Source organism: Athene noctua, chromosome 12 (assembly GCF_965140245.1).
Source record: "Athene noctua chromosome 12, bAthNoc1.hap1.1, whole genome shotgun sequence".
Lineage (NCBI taxonomy): Eukaryota > Metazoa > Chordata > Aves > Strigiformes > Strigidae > Athene > Athene noctua.
In genome coordinates, this window is record NC_134048.1 from 7,008,287 (window position 1) to 7,033,363 (window position 25,077).

General features: G+C 38.0%; 1 protein-coding gene across 8 annotated transcripts; it reads right to left on the reverse strand.

Moving 5' to 3' along the window:
• Positions 1-124: 124 nt before the first annotated feature.
• SPDL1 (spindle apparatus coiled-coil protein 1) lies at positions 125-25,077 on the reverse strand. Of its 8 annotated transcripts, XM_074915972.1 has the most exons (13): positions 25,025-25,077; positions 23,062-23,109; positions 21,155-21,330; positions 18,778-18,954; positions 18,295-18,489; positions 17,852-18,001; positions 17,119-17,217; positions 16,145-16,255; positions 13,410-13,550; positions 11,788-11,900; positions 10,417-10,604; positions 9,168-9,513; positions 125-3,414 (listed from the first exon to the last, which is right to left on the reverse strand). In XM_074915972.1, exons 3-13 carry the CDS (start codon positions 21,311-21,313, stop codon positions 3,264-3,266), a joined length of 1,830 nt encoding a protein of 609 aa, XP_074772073.1. In that variant the 5' UTR covers positions 21,314-21,330; positions 23,062-23,109; positions 25,025-25,077; the 3' UTR covers positions 125-3,263. The 8 variants fall into 8 exon arrangements, with proteins under 8 accessions (XP_074772073.1, XP_074772066.1, XP_074772070.1 ...); XM_074915965.1 differs by lacking the exon at positions 125-3,414 and having other exon boundaries at positions 8,630-9,513; XM_074915969.1 differs by lacking the exons at positions 125-3,414; positions 25,025-25,077 and adding an exon at positions 24,388-24,795 and having other exon boundaries at positions 8,630-9,513.

Here is a 25,077-nt window from a genome sequence, read left to right on the forward strand (position 1 = left end):
CAGCCACTTGCTCACTCCCCTCCGGTGGGATTGGGGAGAGAATCGGAAGAGTAAAAAAGAGAAAACTCATGGGTTGAGCTAAAGACAGTTTAATAAGTAAAGCGAATGCCGCAAACACAAGCAAAGCAAACCAAGGAATTCGTTCACCAGCTCCCATGGCAGGCAGGTGTTCAGCCATCTCCAGGAGAGCCGGGCTCCATCACGTGTTACGGGGACTTGGGAAGACAAACGCTGTGAACATCCCCCCTTCTTCCTTCCCCCAGCTTTACACGCTGGGCACGACGCCGTATGGTCTGGGACACCCCAGTTGGGGTCAGCTGTCCCGGCTGTGTCCCCTCCCAGCTCCCTGTGCCCCCCAGCCTGCTCGCGGGTGGGCTGGGGTGAGAGGCAGGGAAGGCCTCGGCTCTGTGTAAGTGCTGCTCAGCAGCAACTAAAATGTCCCTGTGTTACACCAACACTGTTCTCAGCACAAATTCAAAACACAGTAGCTACTGCAAAGAAAATTAACTCTAGCCCAGCCAAAACCAGCACATATTGCTATCAATTCTAGAAAACAAGATCTTGTACAATGCTGACTACCTAATGACCAATTTTTAGCTATGCTGATTTCCATTATATGGAAGAATTTAAGCAGAACACAGCAGTTACATTTGACTGGCTTTAACTTTATCATATGCCAAGATCTGTGAGCACAGTTGCAAGAAAGCAACAGATGCAACAAAATAGAAGGAAAAAATATGCAAAATATTTTCATGTACTTAAAAGGCAATACTTAAAGTATGTTATGGCACAAGAAAGCCTCAATTCCAGACATCCTCCCCACCTGCTAGTTATAATTCTGCAAATATCTGTAAGCATGCAAATGTTACCTAAGACGCTAATAACTACATACTCAAAATAAATTACAGCAGTACAGGTAAAGCAGTAGTATTTGGCAGTAACTAGTTAACCCTAATCAGTTTTATTCATTTATTGAAATGACATCCTGTTTTCGTTTGTAGCATTAATATTTCCATTTAAACAAAAAATTCTTGTGTCATGCCAAGTAGCTCAACATGTAATTGTCTCAGCAATCAACAGTTCAGTAGTCCCATTTAAAGTACATGCACCCAACGTCAAGTACCAAATGTTCTCAGTTATGTACATTAGTCATCTTATGCTGTTTCAATCTCAGTGTAGAGTGACAGCAAAATCTAAACCATTTGATTAAAAAAAGGTTTTCTTCTAACATTCCATAGCATTAAAAGCATGATTTCTTCCCTGTAGTATTATTTAAGGTCACATGTGTAGTCAACATCAAGAGTAAGAACTATTTCGTGGATATATGTTCACTTCCTCTAGTACCATGAAATATCTTCACAAGAAATGATTCTCAGTTTGTGTAGACTTCATTAATAAGACACTTAAGGATTTGGATAGTAAATTTCTTAGATGAAGTGATACAACTAGATTCTGGTTGTATCATGTAAATGATGTATGGATTTATGATTATTATGTTCCACAATAGCAGCAACAGCCACCAGGCTGGGCCTAAATTTAACTATGGAGAAACGGGCTGATAACAAGTTCAAACTGCATTGGAAAGTGACAAGCCATATCTGTTCTTTTAAGTTTACTTTGCCGCATCTTTAGTCACTTCTGCTGTCACTCAAAATGTTACACTCAATGTTTTTTCAACTGAGTGATGAGCTAAAGCCACTCACATGCAGCCGTAGGTAGCAAAATTCCAGGCATTACTTCTGAACTGGCACCACTGTAAACAAGCATATCCAAACAGTTGTCTTAGACACCTAAGTACATTCAACAGATTCATAAAGACACACACAGGTAGCAATTGCTCCAAAAGCTACCTACAAAATTTTATGCAAGAGATGGCCCTGCCCCCCACCACACACCTGTAACAAACACCACCATGTTTCTACAGGTGACGACTTGAGACACTGTATTTGTAAGGTATCTTTGTACAATATCTGGAAGCCTTCTGATAGTGGTGGTGGAGAATTGCAGTCAGCATCACTACTACACTGCAAGCTACCAAAGGAAACGGTGATTGGGATAAAGCTAGAGCACACCAAATACAAAAGTTTATATAGCACCTTTACATTTACTGTCTTTAGCTGAGGAGCACTATCTGACATCAGTTGGAAGTGGCATCTCTTCACATAGCAAGGCATGTCAGGAGTCCTGGAGTCCAAGGCACCAACAGAAGTTAACATACAGCAGATCAAGTTATCACATCTAAAACCCAATGGGTTGTAACATTCTCCCCCAAGATATTTTTTCATAATGGATTTAAAAGGAGAAGTCTTAAAGAGCTTTCACTGTAACTACCTTTACTTAGGAAGTGGCTAACCCATTCACTAGAGGGAGCTTGAACTGTAGTATAGAGTCAAATGAAATAATCTTAAACTTCCATATAAATGCTGAAAAAACAATGGAACTAGCTTAAATATTCTCCTCAGAATTATTCTGGATAAAGTGTCACCAGAAAGTTACAGGTACTTAAGATATGTCTCAGAAGAACATGACAACACAGAGCACATGCATTACAGTTTCTTAGCTTTTATTGAGTGGTACCTTTTTTTTTTAAACAAAACCTTTCTACAAAATACTGCACCTCTTAATCAAAATACGGACAGCTTTAGAGGTATGTTATGTCCCAAATGCAATATAGACTACATTTTGAAAGGAAGAAAAAGATTTACTTTAATTATTAGTATAAATACAAGAATGTGTAGAGTTTCAAAAGAATACTATCCTGCAAAATGCATAAAAAGATTCACATGCACCTTTGCAATCAGGTCAGTCTGCAAGTTGAACAATTGCACATTAGGAGAGAAAAATATGTTAAGAAATCTGAATCCAGGAACTGGAAGAAATTCAGGAGCACATGACTTAGTTGAGCTGTGCATGAACATTGGCTATTCTGTCTTGCTCAGGGTTGACCCCTGTCTTATCGTATAATAAAACTTCTGTACGAGTACTTATCTTTCAGAATTGCACTGTGCTTCAAACAAATAACAATTAACACATTTAGAGACTTAGCCAAAACTCAAGACAAGGCAACACTCCAGGTCACATTGCCAGGGCACTTCACAGGAGCACTCTGGGAAGTTATCAAAAGTGCAACTCATTAATACTCTTCATAAAACAAGGCAGACCAATGCCTAAGTTAGGACATTTACGTGTGACATAAGTTTACTCAGTATTTCCTGCTGAAGCAGGATTCCAAATTGTTCAGGCTGCTTCCAGAAATGCAAGTTTTATTGCTGAGCACACTGTGTTTCAGAAGTTGGCTTAGAAGATACATACAACGTTGTATATTTTTTCTTTTGTGTTTTCTTCTCAGTCATGATTTTATTTTCTTTCTTATCTTCTTTTTCCGTAGTTTCAAATCTGGATTCAGCTGTTAACCTACAGGCAAAGCAACCATTCTAAATACATATTTAGTTAATAAAGAACAGGGCTTAAATAAGAGTTTTAAGCAAAATCAAAAAGCCAACTGGCATACAACACCATCCATATGCAAAGACAAAGCAAGCAGAGTTTAAAAATAAAATGAGACAAAATAAAGCATTTTTATATCTGCCCTATTCACATTTCATGATAAAGTACAGCCTTTCCGCCCCCCTTTATCTGCTGAAACATTTGGTAAAAAAGGTTACTGAATGGGTTTGGTTGGGATCAGCCTTTGAATAAAAACATTCGCTGTGCCATGCACATAAAGGAGATCAAGTCCACAAAAACAAGGAGATCAAGTCCAGATGAAGAGTCCCAGCAACATAATACAAACATGATGAAGTGAAGCATTTTGCTTTAACACCACCACCAAAAAAAAAAAAAAGGGACTACACTTAAAGCAATATACTAATTTCCAACCTAGTTCTGCACTACTATTGCCTTTATCTTAATGTCTGAATACCTGAAAAGATGTTGCTGGAGAAAAAAGAAATATTTTCAGGCTCTGAACTACATCATTTGTCTACTGACATGTTTTAATTCTGCTATGAATGTAAATGGGGATAAAACTGCCACACTGCTGTTAAAGAGGTAAGGTAAAAACAAGATTTACTTAAAAGGTACTTAAACATGTCATTAGAACAAATGGATAAATAGTGGTATTTACTCAACCAAATCACCCACGACCAATTGACTGTTACACATGATTATTTCCACAGCAAAACAAATTATGGAAAATTAAGCTTCAAATTGAACATCACTTTACATACCAACACAAAGTCTGTGCTGATTCATCACATCTGTTAAAACAACTCTCTAGTGACCTTGTGAATTTCTAGGGGTCTCAAGAGCCTCCAGTGACCAACCTACCACAATCTACAGCTGCTTTCAATGATGGTTTTCCAAACAAGAATAGCTGCTACCCAGCCCCACCCCCCACTATCTTTACAAGCCATCTGCACATTATTTCCTCTAAGCACTGTCTCAATAGACTATGGAGAAATATGCTTTGCTGTGCATCTCCCCTAGGTCCAGTGTTTGCTCGACCATTTGCTTTGTAGCAAGTGCACACCTGTAACTGATGGCTAACCATTTTTTGTCCAGCCAGCTTCCCCCCAACTGCCCTCCATTTTAGATGTGCTGCTACTTGCAAGCAGCCAAATAATTAAGTGGTTACAACAAGAAGCAATTATTCATGGAAGGATTGAAAAGTATATTAATAGTAATCATCTTATGGTTAGTGTTCAGTCTGCAGTTCAGTCTATGCTTCCCTAGCAGCTGTCACTGGGGATGGATAGCTTGTGCCTGTGCAACTGTTCCTAGGGTAGAATCTCTTCATTTGTCCCTCCACTCTTCCGCCTTAAAACAACCTCTGCCCAAGGCCAAAAAAATCAGTACTCTAGAGGCCAAAGTTTCCAATAAGAATTTCCTGTAAAGATACAGAACAAAGCAACAACTCAAACCAAAACATCAAATAAAAATTAATTTGACTTAAATTATGTTCCAAAGCAGCACATCTGGATTTATACAAAACACTCCCCCTTTACAGTATTAGGTAACTTTGTTAGTATATAGTGTAAAAACTCTGGAAATCAAATTCACATCAGAAACATCACATTGTTTCATAAGAGTAAATAGCTATTAGAATTAGTTATTTAAAAAACCCACCATTTTTATGCTTTGAATGCACACCAAAATGTTTGTGCAATTCAGCATAAAGAAAAATTCCTCAGACTAGAACTATGTTAATAAATACCTCAAGTAATTTATCCAAGGACTGACATTGAGTTATGAAGATGAAATGAATAATCCATTTCATGTTAGTACGCTACATTTAAGGTAGTTACAGCTTTTATCTGGATCAGCAATACACTGCTATAATTAATTTCACTTACAAAATACCTTAGTTTACAGCAGTGAGGTATTCAGAAATGCCTGAAGATTCAAATAATTGAGCTTTAATGTGACAATGAACAGACAATTCAAGCAACTCATTTTTTTTCCTCTTTCATTCTTAGTATCTTACAGTTGGCCTGCAAATACTTCAGGACTGATTATTCTACAGTCTGTTAGTTGTTGTACCATACTTTTACTACCCTACTGAATTAATTTAAAAAAAAAACAACCACATTTTACTACTGTGTAGTGGATCATGTCTGCAGGCTGCTGCATACAACAAAAGGGACAAGTTAACAGATTCCAAAGTTAATTTCAAAACATGATTCTCGTTAAGTCTCATGGAGTTCAAAAATCAGCCAGCCCCTTTTAAAATTCTTTTCTACCAACCTTTGTGATAATGAAGAAGCAGCAGAGACAAGGTGTTATGAAGTAACTGCAACCCCCTTTCCCCATGTCCCCTGTGCCACTTGGTGAGGAGGAGGTAGAAGTGGGAAATGAAGGAGTGAAGTTGAGCCTGGGAAGAAGGGTTGGGGGTGGAGGAAAGGTGGTTTTCTTTCTCACTGTCCCACTATTTTTAATTGGCAATGAGTTCATCTTCCCCAAGTCAAATCTGTTTTGCCTGTGACTAATTAATCCCTGTGTTTATCTCAACTCACAAGCTTTTTCCATCTTTTTCTCCCCCATCCTCTTGGAGAGGGGGAGCAAGACCCGTTGAGTGGGCACCTGGCAGCAAGCCAGAAGTGATCCACCACAGCCCTCACACCAAGGCAGCTCCACCCTGTCCTTGGAGCATTGCCATAAAGTGTTAGCACAGGGAAATGGACTGATCAGAAAGAAGATGACAGTTAATCACTTGCACTTAAAAAAAAAAATGCTTGTGAAACTCTGACATGATTCCATCAAGCTTTTACTCTGTAAACTCCTAAAACTAGATGTAATGGGGCTTCCTTCTACCCATTTAAGGAAGATCAACTAGTCTTATCAGATGGAGCTTTACTTCTTGAGAAGGAATGCCATGCCTAAAACCCCAAAGAGAGTATTAGTTATCTGAATCTCCTGCTGAGCCAAATGGCTATAGGCACTTGAACAAAGTCCAAATGAGGCAGGTTTGGTGTATGTAATCCAAATAAATAATTTTAAAGAACAAATAAGCTCTTAGGTACACAAGCCCTTCTTTAGATCAAACTAAAGAAAACAATGTCAAATCTATAGGCAAATTAAGTTGGACAGCAAGGGCTGGATTTTGCTACTTCAGTTTCAGAAGTGAAGAACAGCACTTCAATACAGAAGTGTATCTTTCTACTGACTGCTTGGCCTAACAAAAGATATCACTACCCATAACCTGTGTTGCCTCAATTACCATAGCAATTCACAAGTAATATTAGTAACTTAAATATTTAAATCTTTAGTCTCAACTAGTATGCTCTCAACATCACAGACCATAATCTAATCAGTACCATCACCTAATAAAGTATTCCTATGTTTACTTTCTTTAAACTTTTCTACATAGACACACTGAAGATATGTACATGTTATTAGTTCTGTTATCTAGCTTTACCTTGCTAACCACTAAGACTCTTCAAATAAGCAAATCTGTCACCCATACAAGTACATACAGATCACTTTGACCACCTCCTCATCGCCTCCTAAACCGAGACAACAAAGCTTTTCAATCATTTTCTAGAAATGAAGTTTGCAATCCTTTCAGTTACTCTTTTCACAGCCACATTTCATGGACCAATGATGACAGAGCTAGACTAATTATTGCACAAAAATTACACCAATTACAAAAATAACCCCAACGACCACAAAGAGCCTTTTCATCCAGAGCATCGCATTTTGCTTAACACAAGATGAAACACTGAAAGTTACCCACCATGCACCCTCCCCCAAACTCTCCATTTTCAGGTCCACATTCCTGCTCCGGTTGCCAATATTTTTTTCTGCCTTTGCATTTACGTCTATTCCCACAAAGTGGCCACATCTGTCACAGAACAGTCCAGAGATTCTTTGGGTGTTTAAAAACCCAACTTCTCAAATACTCAGATTTTATCACAACTTCGTATTTCATAAGAAATCATAATAGATCAGGGTTAAGGAAAGCCTCATGTTTTCTTAATACCCTCATTAATTGGAGATTTAGCAGTTCATTAATGCAATCAGAAATGTGAATAAAACTTTCTGCCTGGATTTGCCTTTTAGAGGGTCATACCACCACTGAGAACAACTTAAAAGCTTATATGGAGTTTTGTGGTGATTTTTTTGTTGTTGTGTTGGAGATTTTCATTTTTTAACGTCTACAGATTTATATTTTGATCCTTATTTGAACCAACAGCAATGGGTGCAAGACTAGAACCCTCCCTCTGAACTACAACTTCATCAACCTCTTCCACTTTTTCCACTCACTCTGCTTTCAAACATAAACTCCACACAATAATTTCCTCTCCTCACCCTCTCTCCAGTAGGTTTAACCCTTCAGTTCACACAAACCGTTTCCAACAACTTCTTTTTTGGCAGACACTGTATCTTCCTTTCCAAAAGAAATATGAGGAAATAAGTTAAACTTTTCACACCCAGGTTACATGCTATCTGTTCCTTTATGTGTACAGAACACTGTCAAAACACCACACCATCACTAAATTATCCAATCTTTCAACTTTCACCATCCACGTTTGACCTCCCTGATCTTTCCTGCTCAGTAAGACTCCCTGCATATTTTGACATTGCTACTTGAACTATTTCTGCCATATTCTTTCCAGACTCTCAGAAAACCGTACTGTTTGGTTACTTTAAATCTGTTAATTGTATCCAATGTAACCTTGAATATTTGATGCAAGGTTCAAAACACCAATGCCATTACTTCTGAATGCCATTAACTTTGGACATACTGCACAGACTTCCCTGTGTTAGGCCTTCCTCCATGTGTGAAGCTCCTATCATTCTAGAATCAAGAAACTATTTTTACTAGCAGACATTAGCAATCTGTAAGCAAAAAACATCTAGACTACAAGTATTTTCTCCCCCCCAAACACTCAAACATGTGCTTACGAAGATTATGAATACGAACAGAATGAAAAAGCATCAGCTGGAAAAAAAAAAAAACAGAATTCCTCTTCCCAAGATAAAAAGGTTGGAGTTAATTACTGTTTAAAGTTACTTTACCATGTATCAAAAAGTAACTTAAGTTCTCAATTGAAGGGAAAAAACTTGATCTTAATTTAGCAGTTGTGTTTCTAGTTATCATGCATCCAGATTATGGAAGTCAAATGTCTGACAACACAAACAGCATAATTGCATTGTATGAGGTAATAGACAATTCAGGTCTGTTAACCCAATGCAGGTTAAGAATTACTTAATTGAAATTATTTCTAGGTTTTTAGCTAAATCTGAGAGTTGATGAGGGCTGAAGTTCAGTATGAAACTGAAGCATGATACCTAGGTGCCTTTGTTACTTTGACACGTTACACAGGCGTGTGGCAGTTTTGAAAGGACCAAGAGAAGTCCTGTTTGTGAAGTTAGAGCAAACCGAGTGAGCTGTCATGCTATCTGCACACCACAAACATTTCCACGTAATGGCAAAGTTATTTCAAAGATTGTTACAGCTTCAAGAGTCTTTTTCATTAGTCATCATTTTAGTCTTTCTAAAAGGTATTGATAGGTTCAATGTAGGCAGCCGGAGCTGAGGAATTACACTGCATGCAACACTGAGGAAATAGATAAAGAAGTGGATAGCACAGTTCATGCAGCGAAAGAAAAGAGATGCAGGTCTGTGCTGATTGCCTTGGCCACAGACAGACGCTGACACTGACCTGGGGGAAGCTGAAATCAAGGAATTACTTCCACTTCTGCTATACGAAGTAAAGGCATCATGGTTCTCATCTTGAATTTTAACTCTTTTTCTCTCTCTTTCAGGTTCAACTACTTTTTGCATTGCTTGAAGAGCTGTATTTATCGGTGGTACTTCAAGAGCATGTTTTTTTGGAGAAACATCACTTTGCTCCACGTTCTTGGAAGTCATCTTTGTTTCTTCCTTACTCAGCGATTGAGTGAGAGCAGCTTCTTTTACTGAAGTATTTTTGCTGTCCAAGTATTCACAAGTAGCATCCACTGGAATCTTCTCCCTCCTCTTTTTTTTTTTAATGCCTTTCAGTAATTCTAAGAAAAAAGGAATATACTTTCTGTACACAGTGAAGCTGGAATTAACTTATCCACCAACATGTTTGCAATAAAACTAATAAAGAACATTTCACATGACTAAAGACCTTGGAATAATTCTTAATTGACAACTTGTGTCTTTTAAAGAAAGTCTCTTCATATAACCTGTTATCAGCCAGTAAGCATCCCAATATAAGTTAGCTTGAAAAGAGACAAAGCCTTTCTCCCCATGCACTCTACATTTTTACCGAGGCTTTTAATTAGATGCTCTGAACTACAAAAATATGCTCAATTATTTTATTTCCATCTTGGAGCCTGCTGAGGTAAGCTTCCACAACTAAGATTTTAAAATTAAATCCTTGGCGTACAGACAAATAGCAACCCAATTTGCCCATATGGTTCCCCATTCACCTTCCTCCACAGCCTCCATCTCCCTTGTTTCTGCGCATACGCAGCAATCAGCTGTTTTTCAGGTGGGCCTTGGCTGTCAAAACTTAATCCATATTAATCTGAGCTACTGAACAGTTTTTCCTGTAAATGCTCTGCACTCATTACAAAGCTTGCATCAGCTGCCTACATTCAGAAAGCTGGTACCTCTCATCAACTGAGAGATCCTGCTACCATTATGAGAAGCACCTCCTGAGAATTTGTTCCCACCTACTTCACTATGGTGATCTAGCTATACACTATAAAGCCTCTGAACACTGTAATTTGTATTCTTTAGTCTTCTGAAATCAGTGTTAGTATACACAGTGAAGTAAGATAGGGCTTTAACTATTTCAGTTTGGCAGTTTTTGGACCAAGTTATTATCAAAAAAGCAGCCATTTAAACATCAGTTTACATCTGGAACTAACCCGATGACCAGATACTTCTTTTTTTCCATATGGAAAAGCAGTATTTACCTTCAGGTTCATATTTCATTTTTAGCTCATCCAGCATCACTCGCAAGTTCATATTCTCACTCTGACAAGCTTGCAAATGCCTCTCATTTGCGAAGAGCTTCCTTTCAACTTCCAGAACCCTTTGGCTCTCATACAGAGCTTTCATCCTCTGCAAGGATAGTTCGTTTTTCAAGGTTTCAGCTTCCTTGCTGGGGTAGAAGGAAAATTATACAGTCACTCAGATTTGGTTTCTTTTGTGTTTGGGTTTGTTTTTTTTTTTTGGGGGGGGGGGGGGTGTTTGTTTTTTAGTAAAGCAGCAGATAAAGTCATCTAGGCATTCAGCAACTTCCCATAAAATTCATATTTATCTCTGCTAAGAAATGAAAGGGACCTCCTCCAGTACAATGAAAGCTTTCACTTGAACTTGGCTTAGAACAGCAAGTTTAATTACCAGACACAAAATGCTTGTTAAAAAAATAAATAAAAATAAAGCTGTATGTTGAACACACACATGCATACATAACTGGTTTTAGAAACTTTCCCTAACCTACAAATTCACTATTTTATTCAGGTTTTTCTAGCCTGTGTATAAGTTAATATAACTACTTCTATAACTGACAAAACAAGCTTTACACATAAGTGTTACTTTAAGTAACCAACACAAAAATAATGATGTTAATACTCAGTGCACGTCCTTGCCTCTGTTTCAGAGACCATTAACTTCCATATCATAAGCACTGAATCCCCACTCCTCAGCAATCCTAATGTACACTTTCATCATGCCAGTTTCTTGTAACAGCAACAATGGTGAGGTGACAGACTTCACAGCAGACCATTGCCTCCTGGAGGAAGTGCAATTACTTTATCCAAGGGCTTAAAAACAGTCCTGAGCCCCAAACACTATGGGCTCTCTAATTAATAGATATGGAATTCACTAGCTGAAGAACACATCTCAACTAAGTAGTCCACTACAACATTTCAGTGTTATCATCTGGCCCTTTTTAGAAAGGAAACAAGTATATACAGCCTATAGACTTTAAGAAGATACATACAGTTCCCTTACAGGTTAATTTTTAATATATATTTTTAAATTTCTCAGTTACCTTGTATCTAGGTGTATTAACACCATTTCTAGAAGAAAGCAACAATAATATAAAATAGTTCTGCTGCTGTCTTTTGCAACAATAAGTAAAACAACAAACAACACAACTCTCAGTGCTGTAACAAAGATAGGATGGTTCTACAGCATTACAAAATGAGACCATGAGCCTATCTGCACATACAGTCAGTGGGCTACGTACAAACATTAACAAAAAAGGAGAATAAAAACAAGTAGCTAGAAGATAAACAGATTACAACCAATTTCTAGGCCGCAGACTGTTGAGTACCTACTTTGCGTTGTCAAGTTTCATTAGCAGTAAATCTGCATAGTAACCATCTTCAGATTCTCCTCCTTTTGAGCTACTACTAGTAGCTCTGGATTCTTCCATATTCCCATATAAAGTCTGATAAAGAAAAAATGTCAGGCTGTCAAATAGTGACTGTTCGGAAGCACGTTAACTTAGTTCTTAAATTAAGTTTTCCATGCATTTCTACTGAGAAGCCTCATCATAGAGGCTTTCAAACATATAAGAGCTCATTTGCTCTGAGTACTTCCTCATTTGTTACAAATGTCAAATAGCACTGAAACTGATAGTTCTCTCTCATTCACTGAAAGAACGAAAAAAGTTATCTTAACTCCACAAGTTTTTCAAATAGCACTACAGAACAGTTATCTTCCTTTTTACTTGACAATATAGATATTTTAATTAACCCACAGGGAATTTGTTTCAGCCTTTACTTCTAGGCTTAATCAGCTAGACCCCAAAAGAGTACATGCCATGTTAATCATAGTCAAAATCTCAAAATCAATTACCTCTTTTAGATGAGAAAGTTAGTTCACAGTAAAGATGCCATGAATGTAATAAACTTTCTATAGAATACATCAGTAAGATATGACATTCTGGGGTTTTTGTCTTGTGTTTTTTTCTGAACAAGCAGTTCTCAGATTTATTACTGTCCCACAGATCTCTCAGGCTTCTGTCAGTCACTGACTACAGATACTTTTGATGGTTACTCAAATCAATCATTTAACTTCCTGACACTGTTTATTTATGGCATAGAAACAAAACTAAATACTGACCAAGCTTATACATGACAAAACTGGTAAAGCAATCAAGCTAAACTGGGTTAAGCCTAGCTTTATGCCACTCTGGTTAAATGCAGAATAGAGGATGCCATCCTGGAAAGCATAATCCTAATGCATAAGCTAATACACCTAAGTTTACATTCCAAAGCTCTGATAAGAAAGGGCCAAACAAGTCCGTAAGTATGTAAGAAAGGCTAGAGTTTTTCACACTGTATACACACAAACATCAGTAATATTAACATAGTGCATACAGGTGTTCTCACATACTTCTCAACTTCCAAAATATTGACAGACTGCTATCAAGTTGCATAAGTGGACTAAAGAAAAAGCTTTACAAGGATGATTAAGCATTTCAGTTTTCCTAGAAGAGCATGCTTCAACTGCTAAGTTAGGACACATTAAGGAAATAAATATCCAAGAAATCCCATATAGCTGAGACTAAGAAGTGATAAAGCCTAAGTACATGCGGTAAAAATGTGAAATGGTTATATCTTCCAAGAGACAAATCAGATGTCACAGCTCAGTAACTCTGACCAAATAAATGGATTTAAACACTACAGATAATTATGTAAAATATGAATGTGCTGCACAGAGGAACCCAGAAAATACTGTTTCTCCAAACTGGGCATTGCATTCTATAGAATTTTCTGCTTCTCTGAACATCTGTCCTCCAGCTGTAAAATGGAACTTTGGTCAAATAAAAGTATGAGTAGCCTTTGGATCCTTTTTCAAACCTGAGCATGGAATTCAGGTAGTTTTCGTTAATTCATATTCTCATGGTTTACCTTCTGATTATGACTTTTCCACTTAATTACAGACTACATACCTTAAATTTTTCTAGCTGCCTCACTTTGATAAGAAGATCTTCTATCTCACCATTCTTTTGCTCTAACATCGACTGTAAGCGTTCCAGCTGCTCAAACTCAGCCTGAGAGCCTTTCATCTGTAGCAGCGTAGCCATCTGCAGCTGTGGGGGGGAGGAAATAATCTTTACAACAAATACTAGGTTAAGTGACTGAAAATCTCAGCCTCTTACCCAGAACAGTTAGGGTTCTCAAGCCTTGTAATTCTAATCCTGAATATAGAAGGACACTGGATGCATTAACTCAGTAGTCTTCACAACATAGTCTTCACAATTATCACCATAGGTTGACAGTAAAAATCTTTAGGACAGCCGAAAACTTAGTGAACAGAAGGGTCCTAAGGTGTCATATCTTTCTCCATATTAACTAAGGAACCTATAAAAACACGCTGTCAAGGACACACACAACATTTCACAAACAATAAACACCAAGTTAATCAGCTAAAACCAAGCTACAGTTCAGGCTTGTTTATCAGAGCTAAACTGCATCTATAAAGAACTTGGCAAAAAGCACGCTAGTTCATTAATGATTTTACAATTCCTGTCTTGCAGTTCTGATTCTGAGTTATAATCAACAACTAAGTCTGCCTTCTGTAATATTAATCCAAGAACTTCAGCTTCTTGTAGTCCTTCAGTGGAATGCATCCTTTCAAACAAAGGAACACCTTTTGTCAGTACAAAAGAAAAAGTTTATCGAAGGAAAGTCGCACTTATGCAGATTTTCCTGATGCTGTTAACATAATATCATAGCATGAAGGCCTTAGCACATTCAGTTAAAAGTGACACATCAGACCTCTAAACAACTAGAGAAATAATATGAAATGCAATAACATAAAGACTTAGCAGGGTGTTAGTGATAACTGTAGCATTTTTACCAGTCTAGTCAGTATGGATAATGTAACACTGTAGGACACTTGGAGAAATCACAGGGAAAGGATCAGCTGAAACAAACTAGACCACAGATTAACAGAGAAAGCAAGAGAAGAGCATTTACCCTACGGGATCTCCTATGTCAAGTAAAGGATATTGATGATTCTGTACAAAAACTAGAGCTAAAGGAAGAGTCAATCATCTCCTCTTCATAGCTTCTACAGGACAATTTTAACCCCACTGGCTGACTAGAACTATCCTTACATTTCCCAAGCATGTAGACATCTAACCTTTTCCCCTTTCACTTAAAAGCCTGATTGCTAACTGTCAGAATTGCAAATTGAAGTTGATCTACATAAAAACAAAGTACAGAAACATTAAGAAACTGGAAGGGATACTGTGGGCTAGGGAAAATACACTAGACATGATAAAGCTTTCACAGGAGTACTGCTTACATTCTGTTCAGGAGTCAGAACTTCAGAAGTCATCAGTAAATACCACGTTCAGACATTCTGACAACTAAAGCCGCAACAACAGTTAACTATACTGTGGCAATCAGCTGCCAAACGAAGAGCTCAGTTAACCATAGATTGAGCTTTAACACAGGGCATCACAATACAACACAAAGCAGAGAGGATCCTAACAGAGATCTAAGATGGCAGCTTAAGCACAACAGCTGTCCTAAGAAAATATCTATCTCCAATATTGATACTGGAAGAAATTTTATGGGAACATATGAGTAAATACTTAAGTAGTAGAACGGATACCAATTTGCCTCAGTTCTTGGTGAAAACCTTCAGGACTAGGAATGTTTCTTATACCAATCAGTATGACTGACCCCCACATTACAAGGAGAAAGTTCCTGAAGAAACTGATCCTATTCAATCATTTTACTCACTCAAATCTTTACCTCTCAAGGTCAGATTTTAGTAAAGGATAATTCCTTCGCTGCATCAAAAGTTATTTTCTTGTCCTTTAAGAATTATTTTCAACCTGCTTCTCCACAAAAGCTCAGTAACACAAACTTCTATCTTCAGTGTTACGTATTATCATCACTTGATGTTTGAACACTCTCAAACTGCATAATCAAATATTTAATCAAAATGTTAAGGATCCATTCTTGTGTTGGAAAATATGACCAACTTGAAAACAGGGGCAGTTTTGCTGCAACCCCTTTATGTTATCTTGTAAATCAGCTTTTGCTAACTAGTTCTCAGCAGTATGAAGTGGTTCCCATCCTACAGAAGTGTAGTCTAAATCTAACAGTTATGACAGAAGTTATGACTTATTCTTGCCCTAAAGAGGGAAAAGCAAGAAAAACACTGACAAACAAAAACATGAAAGCAACACAGAGGGGAAAAAAAAAACCAAAAAACAGAAAGTGCAGTCAGAGGACAGCATACAAGCCTGCCCTTTTCTTCACATTCATTCCTGACAACCACAGTTAATACACAAATAAATGATTCATGTAGTATGAGAATTAGATAAGAAAAGCAATTGTCAAGACAAATCTAATGCTAGTTTGACTGACAGGAGTTGTGTTTTACCCATTTAACAACTACTGCCAAAGTAAGCAAACATAGTGCTTTCAGTGTAACTTGGAGTTCTAGGATAAAGTAGTAGCACTAGTAGCAATAAAAAAAATGCTGATGTACCATAGAAGTCAAATAGCACAATGACATCTCACTTGGTTTTTTTTCCTCCCATTTCCCTCCCCCCAGACTACTGTATCATATTTCAAAAGATAATCAAATCTCCTAGCCTGTGTACTCAAGAATTGCCTTATCAGACCCCAAGGAAATCCTGCAGTATTACAGTAATGGTCATACCTTCATTCTTTGCAATTGTTCTCTAGTGAATGCATGTTGTTTTTGTAGTGACTGATATTTTATTTTCACACTGATCAGCTGTCGTTCCATTTCTGCCCTACGGTCCTCCACCTACAGAACATTGTTAACAATTATTACTATGACAATTATAACATTTGTGTCACTTGGATGATGAGTTTTACAAGATGTTGCCTAGCAACTGACCTTGGTTCTACAAATAGTTTTTCCAGCAACAGTACTTGAAAATATGTGCCACTGTCACTACCTCTGAGATAAAAGTGAGTACAGTGCTGTAGCAGCTGAAGTCCAATCAGTAAAGTACAACAGATTTTTCTTTTATTCTTTTGATAGAAAAATTAAGTAACATTCCATATGCTTCAGTATTGCTGTAGAATTATGTTGTCCATTGGCATCAGAACAAATATTTTAAAAAATATGAACTGTGTACCAATTGAACCCATTCCCTGGGTGTTGTCAGAAAACAAAATAAACTTCCTATGCATTTAGCAGCAGCTGAACTCTTGATTCAAAAACTAATTCAAAGACCCTCCCAAATGCTCAAACACCCAGTCATTTTCAGCATGTTTTTAAAAGACAGCTCTTATCAGCATCTTTTAATATTTCACATGCTATCTTCTGCATTGAAGAAGACTTACCAGCTGAACAAAACTACTTAAGAACTAAGAGCTGCAGACAGAACTGTCATGAACCCTCAGTCCCATCTTTTATCTTGATAGCCAGGTAACTTAAGTGATTCCATTAAATTTACTAGCTCCTCAACTTCAGAGCATGCATGAAAACCATTTTCCACAGGTCAGTTCCTATGCAGTTCAACACTGAAGTAGTATTTGAGGAAAAAATTCATGCTGGCCACATCAGGCACAGATACTCTAATTTTTTCAATGCAATAAGAAATAAAACTTAGGAAGTATTTCTTCTCTGTATATTCTCAGGTATCTGTGGCATAACTGTACCTCAGCAAAGAGCGAATTGCCTTTACTTGTAGGGTCCAAAGATTGTTGCACTGCATGATCCAGCTGAACCTGAAGCTCCTGATTAGCTTCACGAGCTTTCTAGGTTAAAGCAAAGAGGATGTTAGTCACTTAAGCATCTGATGTACCGCACATGAATTTTATCAGATAGTTTTACCCCCTTTTAATTTCCTGTGCCTTTAGCACAGATTATATTGTACCGCAGTACTTAACTAAGCATAAGTTCTAGTCAGTAAGAGACAATTTTGTTTCACTAAAAGGCCTAATATTCCACTTGTTCTTCAGGACAAGAGCACAACTAAAACCTGTAAAGGAAAACTTTTAAGTTTATCAGATGGATTAATGGTATTGAGACTATTAGCTTAGCTGTGCTATTTAGTCACACTCTACTCTCCAGTACAAAACTTTCCAAGGAGTTCAGTAGGAACTTTAAATAAAAATGAGAAGTGAGAACGCCCTGTTATGCACTGCAGCACACTGCCTCGAAGGATCTCCACACACAGCCTTCCACAGGATGCCAATAGAGAGAGTATTTAGCAACAGGCTATACCCAAGATGACTAGCCAATACCCTTTTTTTTATCTCTGCCTTCTCTTTTCCCCTCCTTCCTCAGAACTCCTCTCTCAAAACTCCTCATATTTCACTGAAAAGCTAGCATCACAACTTGTGGAATTCAAGGATTATCTACCACTACTGAATAAAATTAACAGAATACCTCTAATGCATTACAGTAAGAAACAACTTCTTTTTCCCTCTCTTCTTTTTCTTCCTGCAGACGCTCCAGCTGATTACGTAAGTTACTGTTTATGAGTTCTAATTGTTCTTTGCTGTACTGCACTTCGTTCAGCTTTTCTTCAATATTGGCCTAAAGGAAAATAAAATCAAGTAGGAAAAAAAAAATTAAAACAATTTGAAGAAAAGCAGGCCCAAATGAACTGGTTTGTTGGTAGTAATTATTTTTAACACAAATTATCTTCACGAAGAGATCGTATTAAAGTCTAGTTAAGGCTACTATTTTCTTCTGTGCATATTGTTTTAATAGTAAGCCAATCATTAGGTAACAATATACACAAAATATTTTAAAATTAAATGAGCAAAAGTGCAGAATTTTATCTTCAACTAGCCTACATTTCTAAGGATTCAGTACTAATCACAGACCTTAACACTTTCAAGTTCAGTGAGTTCTATCTGAAGATTCAGCATTTCTGAAGACATGGTCTCATGTACACGTTCAGACATCATATGTATTTCTTCTGATTTGGCAGAAATTATTTCCTTCTGATGATCCACTTTGTGTCTCAGTTGTTTCTCAGACAGTCGGGTTTCATCTAGTTCTGCTTTCAGGTTCTCCAACTTAAAGACAGTTGACAACTAAGTAGCACCATTTCACAGTAAATTCTTGAAAACAATGATACTTTTGTCTTTGTTCTAATTACAGAAAATTTCTTAGAAACACAAAAGCAAACTTTGAAATTTAATGCAATTCACAATGTAACTATGCAGATGTTACAAAAAACAACCAAAAAAGCTCCTACACACTATAACTATTTACTAGATGTGTTTTGGTAGTAAGTGTGCAATTACAAGTTAAATACACATTCTTTAAAATGCTACATTTTAGCTGTATATTAGTTGCCAAACCTTGTTTTTAAGGTCACTGATTTCTTGTCCATAGACTCGGTCAAGCTGTTCTTTCTGTTTATCCAGTTGCATGTTTTGCTGCTGCTTAAGGGAATCACATTCAAAACTCAAGCTTTCCAACATTCGATTCTTGAGTTCAATTTCTCTCTGAAGAGAGTATTTCTCTTGTTCAAATTTCTGCAAGAAATAACATACTAATAAATCTAGATGTAATATTTATAAATGCTTGGGGAACAATGCACTAAATACAGGCTCAGAACCAAGACACTAAACGCCTAAAACGTGTCGCTCATTTAACTTTTTATTAGTCTCAGTTATGAAATTGTTTTTTAATTATTTGTTAAAACATGGGTATGACAACCAACCTCATCCCCACCCCCCCCAACTGCACTGAAATTTTATGACTTATTTGGTTGCATAATACTCTTTTCTTCATGGAAACTGTATTTCTTTGCACCCAACATGAAGGATGTGGGAAATTTAGCAAGAGCTTACACACCTTTCTACCACCATGCGACCTGATTATATTGTAAAGGGGTAATCCAATTCCATCAAGTGTTCCTGGGCTGTGGAACAGCCAGGTTCAATGTCTGGTAAAAGACATCTAAATTGTCTGCTGTTTTGTAATAAATCCCATCAACCCTTCCAGAGTGGAGAATAACTTTGTAATCAGCTTCCCTCTATGCCTAATTGTATATGTTCGCTAATTATAAAGGGCAGCTTCATTTTACTCTTCCATTAAGCTAGCAATTAAGAAAAAAATTTAAAAGGAGAGTCTTGAAAGCAGAAAAGGTAAATACCAAAACCATATCAGTCTTAAGATGCAGATTTATTTTTTTTTTGATAAAATAACTCTTAATACACAAACCAGTATTAAAAAAAAAAAACTAACATAAAACTAAAAGCTGTCAGGTGTGAAATTGACCTCTGTGGTCTAGACACCACCTTATCAAGGACAGGCTTAGCTCTCAAATACGCAGGACAAGAGTTGTAACGCAAAGATAAAGACACTGCATGGAAAAGGTTTGGGAGTGCACTGCTGACCAGATCCATAAAAGGCAAAAATCTAGCCTACGTCTACACAGACTTACAGAAGCACACACTGATTCTCCTGAAAGAAGAAATCAAACTAACACCATAAGTTTGTATGACTGCTTGCTCCCAAATCTACTAGATCAGCACCTACCATTAAAATTCACACTTGTGTTCATGGTAATTGCTTTGGCTCTCAAATTCCAGAGATCCACATATTCAAAAGTTCAAAAGAATCTGTTGGATAACCTCAGTTCCCACACAAGATGTTATTCAACTGTATGGAAGCACACAATTTCTTCCCTCTGCCCTTGGAATCTAAGTTACTAATTGAGCTAGTTCACACAAGCTCATAACTTCGCTCCAGCCTGTAACACAGGATTACAATTTATGGGTGCAACTTCAAAACATAGTAGCCACCATCTCAGGTTGTCTGCAGAGAAGGATGGATCTTGCCCTGCCTTCCTAATCACTTGTGCTTTCCAGGTGCCTCTCTTGCACTAAGCTTACCAACAGCAAAGTGACCAAAGTCATTAGGGTTCATTCAGAATAGCAGGGCACTACAGCTCCCCAGCTGGTAAAAAAAAAAAACTCAAAACAAAACAACACCCACACAAAACAAAACCACAAACATTTTAGCTCTATCACAAGAGAATGGATGGATTTACAGACAGAAACAGACTAAATGAAGAGAAATAGTATATACAAAGCATGGGCAACCCCCCAAAAAAATCAAAATTAAAAGTGTTAATGAACAGTGGAAGAGATTTTCCTGATTGGATTTTTCTTGCACAATTACTAAGAAAACTGGTCAACTAAATAATACCTCTATATTTCAACCTCCAGCATTGTCTTTTCTGAGCTGTAAAGAAACGTACTAATAAATTCAGAATCCCATGGTATTTAGAAAATGTGAAAACTTCACTACAGAAGAAATCAATTTTGCAGTCTTGTGGCTAGCATTCTTTTTACAGCAGTGAGCAACACAAAGCTTGCAGGTACAGCATAACGTGAATGAATTTCTAAACATACCCAAAATACATGCTTTAAACAGATTTACTTTAGCACTTAGTATTAATTTGACATTAAAGGCCGTTAATCCTATACAGTATTTAATACTGGATGCATCATTAGCTACGAAACCCTGTCCCAGGTTAGATAAAATTATGTTCAATATCTTACAGCAGAGATAAAAAGCCCTCTCTACAAACACTTAAACTAAAAAAGGCTTATTAAAATTAATCTAGACTCTAAAAGGCATTTAAAATACCTGTGACATTCAAACAGTTAAAATAAAACAAAGTTCTTGACTGGTCAGTTTTTTACTCAACGTTTAAAACATCACCTCAGTTTTCTCGGTCAATTCAAGGCGTGTTTGATCCAACTGATTTTGAACTTCACTTTGGGACTCCAATAAATGCAAGCCATACTGTGCTGCCTTTCTTCGCTCATTTTCTGCTTCCTTGAGTTGATGTCTAAGACGCAAAATGGTCTCCGACTCCATTTTTCTTCCTTTTGTTACTTCAATATTGCAAACACAAAATGATTTAAAAATCTACTGCAATAAATTACAGTGGTTAATCTGAAAGAAGTTACTGTATTTCTTAACCAGGATACAAGGATATACTCTTGCATTAAAACAAGACACAAAGAGAATAGCTCATGAGCAAACAGTCCTGTGAACAGTAAAATAATAGCTATTTCTCCATAAATTTAGTTAACATCTTATTCATGACTATGGCTTAAGTAAGAGCACACAGCAATACAAGTCCAGCGTACCCAGCCCTGTTTCCTAGCACACTTAGAACCAGAGTTAATCTAGTATATAACTATCTCACCATATGCAAGGGAAGGCTAGGAAACCTTGTAAAAACACTTTTATGCCTATGGCTGACAGTATTTTCTATGGTATTATAAGTAAAGCCACACTGACTGTAGCATTTCTTGTGCACACAAATAACATTTCAGATTCATGTAGGCAGCTGTATTAGCAGCATAGTTTACTCCTAATAACATTATGTGGGATACAGAAACTGCTAAAGGTCACTGAATGCAAGAGTCAGAAATCGAAATCCCGTTAAAATATATGGAATTATTCATTTATTGGGCTTAATGGCGTCTTTCATGACTGTTTTCCACCTTAAGTCACTGCAGGTAAGCTGTTAATAACTATCTCTTTGTCATGTTCCAGAAAATTCATCCATTTCTATCTTCATATCATAACAGAAGACGCAAGGTGAATTTTGCAAAAAGTTAGTCAAAATAAATCTAAACAAAATATTAAAAAAAAAAAAATCAAGTCAAACTAACACCATAAGTTTGAATGACTGCCTGCTCCCAAATCTACTAGATCAGCACACTGAAAAAACATCCTATTAAGACCAAAAATGCTAAGCAACTCAGGCTTCCAAACAACGTAAGCCAAGAGTTCTCTCAAAAAGTAAGCAGTAACAATGATATACAAATACAAAAAAAGCCAGCAGTTGATTTTTCAAAGCCAGGGTTCATAATTTTTATGTAATTTCAAGATTAATGTAGTTCTTCATTGAAGACCTTATTCTGTGCTTTTTCTTTTAACAAAGTTAGTTGTTGCCATTTCTTACTGGAACGTATATTATTCTTATGAATGTTACCAAGATGCTAGACTTAATCAAGAGCAAATTTCAAAGCTCAATACAGGAGTAATTATTTTTAAGTCATTATTGTAATATCCAACCTTCACTTTTTTTCCCCTAACTAGCTTCCTATAACACACAGAAGTACATCATGTCAAAACTGCACTAATGCCTTTCAGAGGTACAAGATAGAAATTATCAATTCTGTTTTTCAAGTTTTCCACCACTTGTTATTCAAATTTAACATTAAAAAGACTGTCTGGTCAGGCTCTGAAATGTCAGTTTTTGACATCTAACCACTGCAATGTTGGAAATACTAGTTTTGTAGAATCATGCTAAAATAAGCCAGTGAAAGACAGGAATTTTGCATAGCTGTAAGTATTACTAGTGCAAAGACACATACACTGTGTATAATTTAATAACAAAACGTTTAACAGTAGGATGTATCACTACAAGCATATAGGCAACCACTCCTGGCATGCATTTGCATTAGTAAAGGGGATGAATTAATCCTTATTTACTTCATAAATAGAATTTTTAATATAGCTTTATTTTCTGATCAAACAGCAGAATAGAGGCAACACAGCAATTTGTTTCCAGTTTACCAAATTATATTTGAGCAACATTTTTAACCCACCTTCAGAAGTCCACTGAAGTCTTTCTTAACCTTATTCTTGCACTCCACCTTTAAAAGAAAAAAAAAAAAAAAGCAACAGTTGTCTGGTCTGGATGAGTATAAACTTCTATTATAGCACAGTCCTTCGTAGCAGTCCTTTATTGAAAAGGCTTAACGCCTGTGGCTGTCTCATGAAAATGCAGATCACAAGCTAAAAATCCCACAGAAATGCAAATCTTATTCAAATCTCAGCTGAGGCAGCTGTCAGATAGTTTAGAAACAGCCAGATCAGGCAATGCTGCTAAAGGATAAATGCTCTGCAATTGGCCTGTGGGGCAAGTAAACAGGCTACCCCCAGGATCATCTTCTAGCACACATACAATTTTTAAGAATAGTTTGAGGATTTTTGTCTTTCTCCCTCCTACTTACTCTCTTTTGCCTGCTGTCCACTGGTTTCACCTACAAGACCTTTGAGCTCTTAATAAATCATTTACTGGATAATAGAAAAAAGGATCTTAGGCTTTTCTTTAGTTTTATAGTTGAAGTATGGAAGAAACGAGAAACAATTTTCCTATCCACACATTCCTTGCTATTAGGGAAAGCAGCAAGCCTGCTTTTCAGAGTACAGACATCCTCAACTTTCCATTGTCAATTTTATACTAAGTTAGTCAGACAAGTCCAGGTAGCTTTGTTCATAAAGCTGGGAAGTAATTGCCAACAATTTAGTATTTTATGTGAGATGAACTAACCTCCACTGAAAATAATGTTTTAAGATAAATAGGTTGTAAGGTAAGCAGGTAGGAGGGGAAATAACAGAAATCAGTCTCCATTTATTCTACCAAGAGTTGCAAGATAGTTACTTTTGGTTAATTATCTTCAAACGTTTTGTGATGGATTCTATACTGAGGGCTCCAGACGCTGATTATTCAACCATTCAAGTACTCCTTGATGAAAAAAATAGGACAGGAAATAAAAAGGTACTCTCCTGGCATACAAACTTCCTTCTGCCACTCTATAACTGCTCTTCAAGTTAAAACTGCTATTTCCAAGGGCCGTATGCAAAAGGCATCTCTGTTGATCTGTTCAGAAGTACCTACACAGCTTTCTGGTCACTAACATAATTGACAAGATAGTCTCTCTCACTTAAACCCTTACAATTCAATTCACTTACTTAAACAGGTCCGTTTCTTCACCTACCAAGTTGCACACTCAAGCTGAAATATTTTCAGGGCTAATCGCCTTCCACAAAACACATTCTTGGCTGGGTAAGTATTACAGAGAACGGAAAAAAAAACCAGACTCCAGCCTGACCTTTCAGTCACTACAAAGCACTGGGCAAACCGGCACCTGGCTCTGCCGGCAGTTTGCTTCAGCAGCGCGGCGCAGTTTTATCTGCCCTCCCCTTCAGGGCGCGTCCGTTGGAGCTGAGGCCGGTCCCTCCGGGAATTCCCCGCGTACTGCCCGCGCCCTGCCCCACCCCCTGCAGACCCCCACAACCGACGACTGGCCCCAGGCCCCTCACGGGACGTCGGCGGCCGGTGGCGCAGGGGTAACCGACCGGCGCTAACAGGCGGATTTCTCTGCCGCGCGAAAACGCCCCCGGCCCCTATCGTAACGCCAACGGGCAGAGAAGGCGGGAGGGGAGCGGGAGAGGCCTCCCACTGTCGCATCATCTCCGGGGGCCGCAGGAGCGAAAGTAGCCTTTCCACTCGAGGCAACAGGAAAAGGCGACGGCAGCGCCACCTCGGTAAGGGGAAGGGCCCGGAGGCCGCAGCGACCACGGCACGAAAGGAGAAGGGGGGGGGGGGGGGGGGGAGACGGGCAGGAGCCCCTCTCCACCCGCCCCGAGCCCCTCGACCCCGCAGCCCCGCCGCTCAGGGCCGCCCTTCTACAGGCAAGGAACAGCGAAGGGCCGGCAGGGAGGGAAGGCGGCTCGGAGCGCGCTCCCCAAGCCCTGCCGCGGCCGCGCCCCCGCCCGCGATACCTGGGCCCGCGGCCGCCGCTCCCGCCGTTCAAACTCGCCTCCGCGCCGTCGCC